Source organism: Cucumis sativus, unplaced genomic scaffold (assembly GCF_000004075.3).
Source record: "Cucumis sativus cultivar 9930 unplaced genomic scaffold, Cucumber_9930_V3 scaffold95, whole genome shotgun sequence".
In the NCBI taxonomy this organism is placed as follows: domain Eukaryota; kingdom Viridiplantae; phylum Streptophyta; class Magnoliopsida; order Cucurbitales; family Cucurbitaceae; genus Cucumis; species Cucumis sativus.
In genome coordinates this window covers 67,518-76,682 of record NW_022279584.1, presented here as the reverse complement: position 1 = coordinate 76,682, position 9,165 = coordinate 67,518, and the positions used below count along the sequence as shown (strand labels likewise).

Here is a 9,165-nt window from a genome sequence, read left to right as displayed (position 1 = left end):
AATTTGCGCACCGTTCCTTTGCTACTCAGTTTTGGCACATCATCTGGGATGCTTTTTGGTTGGTCGATCTCTCTTTCCAATAAAAACTTCTTGGTGGGTCACCTTTTTGTGGGATGTAAAAAGACAATTTGGTTGGCTATTGTTCGTGCCTTCTCCTAGACTTTATGGACTGAGCACAATAGGAGGCTGTTTCAGGACTCTACTGCCTCTTGTACTTCTTTTTTGGACACCATTTTATCTACTGCTTTTTATTGGTACAAAAATGGGCACCCTTTTAAGAACTATAGTCTCTCCTTTCTCTTTTCTAATTGGCTATATTTTTTTAATCACCTTTAGGAGTTTGGGTTTCCCCTGTTTCATTTTATCAATGAAATGTTTCTTATCTTAAAAAAAAAAAAAGTTAAACGGCCCCTCTGGACAAGTTATACCCTTTTCCATTTATCGAGTTTCAAATGGACTTTATCTATAACAGGCTGCCAAAAAGACTGCTGTTTAGAATAACCACCAAGAGGTAAGCCAAGATATATAAAGGCAATTACCAGCCTCCCAATTCAGCCTTGAAGAAGTAGAGATCAATGTAGCCTCATCAATATTGCCTCCATATAATGCTTACTTCTCCCAATTAACTTGCTGCCCTGAGCACAATTCGAAGAGAATATCTAACATGGCTTCTATTTTTTATTCTAAAATCTTTCAATCCTGCAACCATAGACGATACCTTTCTTTTTGTAAATAAGGATAAGTAGGACGTGGGGAGTTTGAAAGGGTTGCTTGTAGAAGAGTTAGATGAACCCCCCCCCTCCCCCGAGTGGTTCCATGATTGTAAACATCTCTCAACTTTCACAATCATAGGAGTTCAAAAGGGTAACATACGAGGCTTGTACTTTTTGTGAGATTGTGGAGTGCATAATGAATCTAAAGAATATTTAAGGTAACAGATAGCCTCCTAACAATGAAATGCATTGAAAGAAAATGTTGCACTAAGAAAAATAAATAACGAATTCTGCTCAATATAATAAAAATCAAACAAATCAACATAATGGACTTACTGTATTGCCTTTCTCTATGTACCAATGAAGCCTATCAACAATCTGCATTGCAGAAGACATTTTAGTATTTACAAGGACTATGAAATGGAAAAAATAATGAGAGCGAGAAAAAATTAAACAGGAAAAATAATGGAGAAAACACGTCCATATGTCTGGACAGCAAAAAAGACCGGCTGCTAACAATTTCCTTCTGCTATCACACATTGATGTTTTATAAGAGACATCATCAGACAAAAGCGAAGTAGAAACAGCTTAGGGACGGTGAAAAGTGAACCCCATCCCAAAAAAACTAATTGCAGAAAATTTGACCAATTGTTGTGATGCAAAGAAATTGGATAATTGCAAAAGAATTGGCTATAACTATGAGCCCACCACAAGGAGATGAGTTGTAAATTTCCACCAAAAGAAGTTATATCAGAAGACTTAGCTTCAAAAAGTTTAAAGTTACTTTCAAGCCAACGCAACTAAAGGAATGCCCCGACAGCATACCCCAAAGGACTTCAACTTCACTTGAGAAAGCCAGTCATCAATATGATTAGAATTAGAAAGACAAGCGGAAATCTGAAGGTACTAAGCAGAAAGCTTCTTCCCTTGGAAGCAAAGAAGCAATGAGGAAAAAGGTGATAAATATTGTCCTCCTTTTCCATATACAAACTGCATATGAACAGGCAAAAAGGTTAAACCTCATCAAATTCTGAAGCCTATCCTGATTATTAAGACTCTTATAATCTCAGGACCATATAAACACTTCCATGTTCTTTGCGATCTGAAAATTCAATACACTTTTAATAAGTCAGGACATCAAAGAAGTATTCACTTTAGAAATATTCATAAATGCCTCCTCCCACTTTGTGAAGAGGGATAATGTGAAGAAACTAATTTTGCAAGGGGGTTCGGGTGATACCCAGTACAGAAGAGAAGTCCAATTGTAAAAAAAACATTTCATTTATAAATGAAATCTGGGGAAAACCCCAAACACCTAAAGGAACTTATAGAAGAGAAGGATGTCCAATTGTTAACTAAAATAGATTATCTATAGAGAGAGGGGGGGCTTAGCTTTACACCAAGGAAAAGAAATAGACAGAACAAATTCCATAAAATATTGAACAAGGAAGAAGAATCATGAAAAAGCCACTTATTCCTTTCACCCCACAGATACCAAAAGAACGCCGCATGTCAACCAAAGTGTCATCTTTGTACCACCAAAGGGTTGACCCACCAGAAGAGAAGCCAATGTGTCCAAAATGTTATTAAGACACGTATAAGACCATCAAAAAGCCTAAAAAGAATATCCCAAAAATTGGCAGCAAGAGGAAAATGGAAAAACAAATGGATCGAAGATTCAGCGTAGCAGCAACACATGTGACACCAAGAAGGAGAAATAGACATATAAAGCATGCAACGTGGAAGACAATCAGCAGTATTGATGGCACCCCAACTAAGATCTTAAAGAAAAATTTTCATCGTTTTAGGAAAATCTATCTTTCCAAATCACAGAACAAAAATCAGACAATAATGGATCAACCGTGCCCACTAAGTCAGCTATAAGGGATCTAACAGTAAAACCAGAAGTAGGATCAAGAGGCCACAACCAAGAATCCAAATAGCAGTGCAAGCTAACAGCAGCCAGGTGGAGAGATACTAAGGCCCTTTTGACCAAGTGGATTCAAAGATATTACAAGCAAAAGTTCTCTGTTGGGTGGAAGGTGCTCACAGCTTATTATAGCTCCTCACATTTCCAACCAAAAGCCTATTCTCAGTGTCAAGTCTTCCTCATATATCCCACGGAAAAGGATTATAAGCTACTGCCTATTGTCATCTTCCTTTTTCCCATATTTCTTTCAAGATTGGAATGGGTCAATACTTTGTTTTCAATCCACTTGGAGATCAAAAGGAACTGGATGGATCTTTCTTGAAGCTCATGGAAAATCAGGAAGAATGTTAACCAAGTGAGATGAAAGTAAATTTTCTTTTATTGAAGTATTGAAAGGGGCCACTCACTGTCAGTTAAATGCAGAACAATGTGCAATAAGTTGTGTTGGGTAACCAATATTTATGGACCTACTGATTACAGAGAGAAAATTCATTTGGTCAGAGCTGCTCTCCCTCATTGGTTATTGTATAGAAGCTTGGTGTTTGGGAGGGGATTTTAATATGACCAAATCAAAGGGGAGCGATTTCCAGCAAGTAGAATGACTTGTGGCATGAATGAGGAAATTCAATAAATTCATTGAAGAATGGAAACTCATTGAAGTTATTTTACTGAACAGAAAATTAACATGGTCAAGAGAAGGAAGAGTAGTTTTGAGATCATTGCTTGACAGATTTTTAGTTACTTTTGACCGGGACAAGGCTTTTGCGAACACACGTGTAACTCGTCAAGTAAGGATCTCCTCAAACCACTTCCCTTTCTTATTAGAAGCAGGGGCATTCGAGTGGGAGCCTTCCCCTTTTCGATTTTGCAACAGCTGGTTGCTAGACAAGCATTGCTGCCAATTTATTGAAAATTCATTAACCACAAGCACTCCTCCGGGCTGGATGGGCTTTGCCTTATCAACTCAACTCCAAAACATTAAGGGTCAACTCAAATCATGGCATTCAGATTATGAAAGAAAACAGAAAAGTCATGAAGAAACCTTATTAAAAGCCATCGCACTAGAAGAGAAAAAATATGATCAACCGGATACGTGCACAGTGGATCACTTATTGTTAATAAGAGAGTGGATCTTCTAGCTCTTTGTAGAAGGGAGGAAAGAGATATAATCCAGAAAACTAAGTTGACTTGGCTGAAATTGGGGAACAAAAATATGAGTTTCTTCCATCGTTCTCATCGGGGGAAAAAAAAAAAAAAAGAAGTCTAATTCCGAAGCTTGTTAATAATCAAGGAAACCCAACCACTTTATTCTTTGAAATTGAGCATTTAATACTTGATTTCTACAGCACCCTCTATGAGAAATCTCCTCACACCTCCGTTTTTTATTGGTCTGTAGTTTCAGCAGATCAAAATAAAAGGCTTATTTCAAAATTTAGTTTGGTGGAGATCAGGGCAGCATTAAAATCAATGGGAAGAAACAGAGGCTCCAGGTCCGGATAGCTTCACAGTAGAATTCTTCATCAAATTTTGGGATCTCCTCAAGGAAAATCTTTGTAAATTATTCAATGAGTTCTATGGGACTGGGAAACTAAATGCATGTAAAGGAGAAATTTATTTGCTTGATCAAGAAAAAGGAAGATGCAGTAAAGGTAATTGATTTCCGGCCCATAAGTTTCACTACTTTGCTGTACAAATTGATTGCAAAAGTGCTTGCTGAAAGAATGAAGATAATTATGCCCAGTATTAGAGCTCTCACTCAAAGTGCCTTTTTGGATGGCCGCCAAATTCTGGATCCTGTACTTATTGCAAATAAAGTTGTGGAGTATTATAGGTCCAAAAAAAGCAAGGATGGATTACAAACTGGACCTTGGAGAGGCATTTGATCGAGTTGATTGGGGTTTCTTGGAAAGAATTTTGAAGCAGAAAAATTTCAATCATTGATGGATCATCTCTTCGATCATGGATTGTGTTGTTTTTTTTTTAAGAGACACAAGGCAAACTCTATTATAGAAATAATATAAAAACTGAAATAATATACCCCCAAACACCTCTGTTTCAATTTAGGCATTAACAGTTCTAATTATGCACTATTTTAAGGCTGTTGAAGAAGAAATATGTAAGTTTCAAATTAGAACTTGCCCAGGTACCAACAAGCTACAAAATCTTTTGGCATGTCACTTGTTTAAGTCAGAAAAGTAAAAATCCTCCATCTCATGAACTCCCCCAAATCAAAAGTCAAGTCTCCCAACAACAGTAGCTTACGCTTCATAGCTCATTGCAAGACCAACAACTGAAATGAGTTTCTAAAACCCATTCTCTTTTTCTATTACTGCATTCCACACCTGTCCGACCACGGTGCTGCCATGATTGATCCAAATTTTCCCAAGTAACTGAATGCCTTTGCATTGCAATTACTCATCCCCCCATGTTGATATTCCGTCCATTCCAATTTCAACTATTGGGGATATTTGTAACCTTCCAACTCGATCTTGGCTTTTAGATTCCTTTCTATTAGCTGAAAATGATGCCAAGTTAGGCTTTAAATTCATCTCCTCTACTTCTTTCTCACCAACCTTTTGGAGAACAGCATCCATGTCTTCAATAAGATCATCTCCGAAAAGCTGTTCAAATGGCACTTCAGCGTCGTCAATAACACCAATCTGCCTTTCCCCTTCCTTCTTTGCTTTCTTCTTATGGTTTTCAATCTTGGTAAGTGTCTCCTTGTGTATTGGCAAAGATGGCTCCTTATTGCTTTTTGTTCTTTTCTGCTTTGAAGTCTTCTTTTCCTTATCAATATCATTGGTACCGAGATTTATCTTATTGTCAAGAGATGGAATTACTTTCTCCTCCCTGGTGACCTTATCCATCTTACGTTTTTTGCGTTCCAACTTCCTGTCCACATCAGCACCATTAGTATGATCAAGTTTGCCATCAGTGCCTTGAACAGACGGGTGTGTTTCAACATTCCCATTCAGTTTTCTATCCTTTTTCTCTTTTTGACGATCTAGGCTCCTGATTGGAGTGTCGTCTTCTTTATCACTCCCATTATCATTCTCATTCTGAATGCATTTATCAATTGATCTCGCATTCAATACACGCAAGCCTGGAACCAGTCGACAAATCTTTTTATCTAACTTAGCACTTTCAGCAATAGGATTCCCTCGAACATAAATATTCCTCAGATAGCCTAATGAACTCAATACCTTTAAATCTGACCATCTCATGATGACATTATTTCCCAAATCCAAATTCAACAACTTCTTGTTATGAGCCAAAGCATTGGGGAGCATCCTGATTTCATTGTGAGCAAGTCTAAGCTCTTTAAGTTCGATACAAAACTTGAGGGATTCAATAGATTGATGTTTGCAGTTAGAAAGGGATAGCTTTTTCATTGAATTCACTTTCAACAGAGAATCTCCAATACTGTGGATTGGATTTCTAGAAAGAACCAGAGTATTCAGGTTCTTCATCTGATCAAGCTTGCAAATAGAAGCAATCTCATTGTCATTCAAAATCAAAGCACAAAAGCCAACAAGGGGTCTAATTTCGTCCATTGACCGAAGCTTATTCTTTCCCGCATTTAATACATTAAGTCTAGAAAGCCCTTCAATTCCTTTTAAGTTATCAAGTTTGTTTTGTACAACTGAGAGCCACTTCAAATTGGTGCATGACTCCAACCCCTGAAGCGATGTGAGATTGTTGAATGTCAAATCAAGCTTCTCCAAGTTTTTGAAAAGGGACAAACCATTTATATCAGAAAGAGCCTTTTGATTGAGCTTGAGAGTAGTGATGGTGAGTGGGTCTTTGGTTTTGTAATCATTGAGAACTTGCTGTATATCCAAGCAAGACATAGTCGTGAAAACCCTAGTTTTCTCTGTTAGGAACAGACACTGCCTCCGAAAACGCCTTCAAACTCCGCTGTCTCTGCTGCTTGTGTGCTGGATTGATCATGGATTGTGTTAAAAACCCTAAGTATTCAGAATTCGTCAATGGGAGGCCCAGAGGAAGAATTCAAGCCTCAAGAGGGTTAAAGCAAGGGGATCCCCTTTCCCTCTTTCTTTTCTTCTGGTTAGCGAAGTGCTTAGTAGTTTCATCTCAAATCTACACTTGAACGGTTTGTATGAAGGTTTCATGGTAGGAAAGAACAATGTTCATGTTCCCCTCCTTCAATTTGCAGACAACACCTTAATATTTTCCAAGTTTGATGAAGTTATTCATGAAAACGTTAAAAAGACGCTTGAAATATTTTAGTGTTATGGGCAAAAGATAAATTGGGAAAAGTCATCTATATGCGGAATTAATATTGGGGAAAGTAAGATCTCCTTAGCGGCATCCATGAGGAATTGCTAAACATTCCTCATGCCAAAAAAATCTCTAATTCCATTGAAAGAACCATGGAGGAACTTCTTTTGAGAAGGGAACAACGGTAGCAAGTTGAACCACCTAGTGAAATGGGAATTAGTTTCCAAACCCCAAGGAGATGGGGGCCTTGGGCTGGACAAGCTGAAATTTAGAAACATTACTCTTCTTGCCAAGTGGAGGTGGAGGTTCATGGCAGAACAAAACTCTCTATGGTATAAGGTGGTTTGTAGTATTCACGGGAGTAGCCTCTTCCAGTGGCACACAAGTGGCAAAGAAAATTCAAGTTTAAGAAGCCCTTGGATAAATATTTCTAGATAGTGTGGCAGCTTTTAAAGTTGGAAAGGGTGACAAAATTTTGTTTTGGTTGGATCCATGAATGGATAGAATTGCTTTGAAGACCACACTCCCAAGCTGTACAGAATTGCCCTTAATCCAAAAGGCTCGGTTGTAGAACATTGGAACGCCTCCACTTCCTCTGGGTTTCTTGATTTCAGAAGATTGTTAGGAGCTTGAAATCTCTAATTTTCAACTTCTCCTGGGCTCCTTGGAAAGGACAAGATTATCCAATATTGAGAATAAAAGAATCTGGTTAATGGAAACTAATGGGGTTTTTTCAGTAAAGTCATTATCGAAGCACTTGTCTCCTGCCACTCCGATGGACCTACAGTTGGAAAAAAGCCTTCAGAAATCTAAAAGCCCGAGGGTAAGTATAACTCTATCGATTATGTTGTTCAGGAGTTCAATTTGTGCATCCATTATGCAAAAGAAGTTACCCACTCATTATATTTCGCCACATATATGCCCATTCTATCTCAAATTTCATGCGGAACTCCAGCACTTGTTTGAATGTGTATATGCTGCCAAGTGTAGGAGTAAACTCTTTCACACCTTTAATCTCAGCTGAGACCTTGATAAAGAATGCAAGAATAATGTTAGACAGTTACTTCTTGGTCCGGTTATGATGAAAAAATGCCTCCTTGCTTTGGTGCAATACCGTCAAGGAAATTTTGTTGGAACTGTGGTTTGAGAGAAATCTGCGAGTCTTCCACAATAAAGCCTCCTCTTGGTTCAATAGATACGAGTGCGCACGTCTGAATGCCTCTTTGTGATGCTCTCTACGAAAACAATTTAAAGACTTCTCTATGCAATATATCTTACTAAACTGGCATGCCTTTTAACTTTCCTCCTTGTTGATGATTCAGATTTGGCTCACAGCCTCTGGTGTTTCCAACCGTTTCAGAATCTTTCTTTGTCTGGCTGTATTTTTAATTCCTAGTCTGGTTAGAAGTTGTTTCTTATGTCCTTTTTGAGTTGTATTGGTTGTGGTTGTGGTTAGTCCTGCACTTGGACGTTATTAGTTGTTCTATCTTTTTATTATGTAGGATATGATAAGGATACTAAGAGGGTGTCAACTTAGCTGGGATGCTCAAATGCACATCCTTATCCTTGGTTTGAATGCTCATCGTATAATCCTCTTATACTATAAGATTTAGTTTCATTGTTCATTTATTAATAAATGAGGTTGTTTCCTTTTCAAAAAAAATCTAAAGGATCAACTTGATCCAATCTCTTTAAATCATATCGACGAGAGTAATGAATGGTTGGTCGAAACATTGGATGAAGAAAATGATGAAGCTGAAGTTGACAATGAGCTAGTTTTTTATGACAACGACCTCACATGGGGAGATGTAGCTCGTGCTAGCGGCGTTAGAGAACCCCTCATGTACACTAGATCAAAAGGAAAGTCAACTACCTCTCCCTCCACTTCTAGAGTTCAAAAGCAAGCACCAACTATACAAGTAGTTAGTAATGAAGATGAGGACGACGATGAAGAGGAATTAGACATCAAGGAGAACAATGGCCGAGGAGCAATGGACGAAACCATAGAGTTAGATGGGGATGTTGATGAATTTGATATTTGATGGTGTTTTAAACTTGTACTTATAGAGTTCTGTTCATTTTTATTTTTTATTTTTTGAAATGGAGACAAACTTCTTTATTAAATAGAACTCAAACTGAAAGTACAAGAGAATTATACAATCGATTTTGTTCATTTTTCTTGATTACAGAACTATTATTAATCTTTGAGGCTTTGACATTTGTCTATAAACTTATGTTCTACCTCGTATATTATTTATTTATTTATTCATTCATTGCACC

General features: G+C 37.7%; 1 protein-coding gene and 1 long non-coding RNA gene across 2 annotated transcripts; both read right to left on the bottom strand.

Annotated features, from left to right (window-relative positions):
• Positions 1–386: 386 nt before the first annotated feature.
• LOC116406397 lies at positions 387–2,108 on the bottom strand. The gene is made up of 2 exons (XR_004219401.1): positions 1,050–2,108; positions 387–699 (listed from the first exon to the last, which is right to left on the bottom strand). It is a non-coding gene; the product is annotated as an uncharacterized LOC116406397 (long non-coding RNA).
• A 1,391-nt stretch (positions 2,109–3,499) lies between these two features.
• On the bottom strand, positions 3,500–8,327 carry LOC116406396 (leucine-rich repeat-containing protein 9-like). Its single transcript, XM_031890113.1, has one exon. The coding sequence runs from the start codon at positions 6,492–6,494 to the stop codon at positions 5,055–5,057; it is 1,440 nt and encodes a 479-aa protein (XP_031745973.1). The 5' UTR covers positions 6,495–8,327; the 3' UTR covers positions 3,500–5,054.
• Positions 8,328–9,165: the final 838 nt, after the last annotated feature.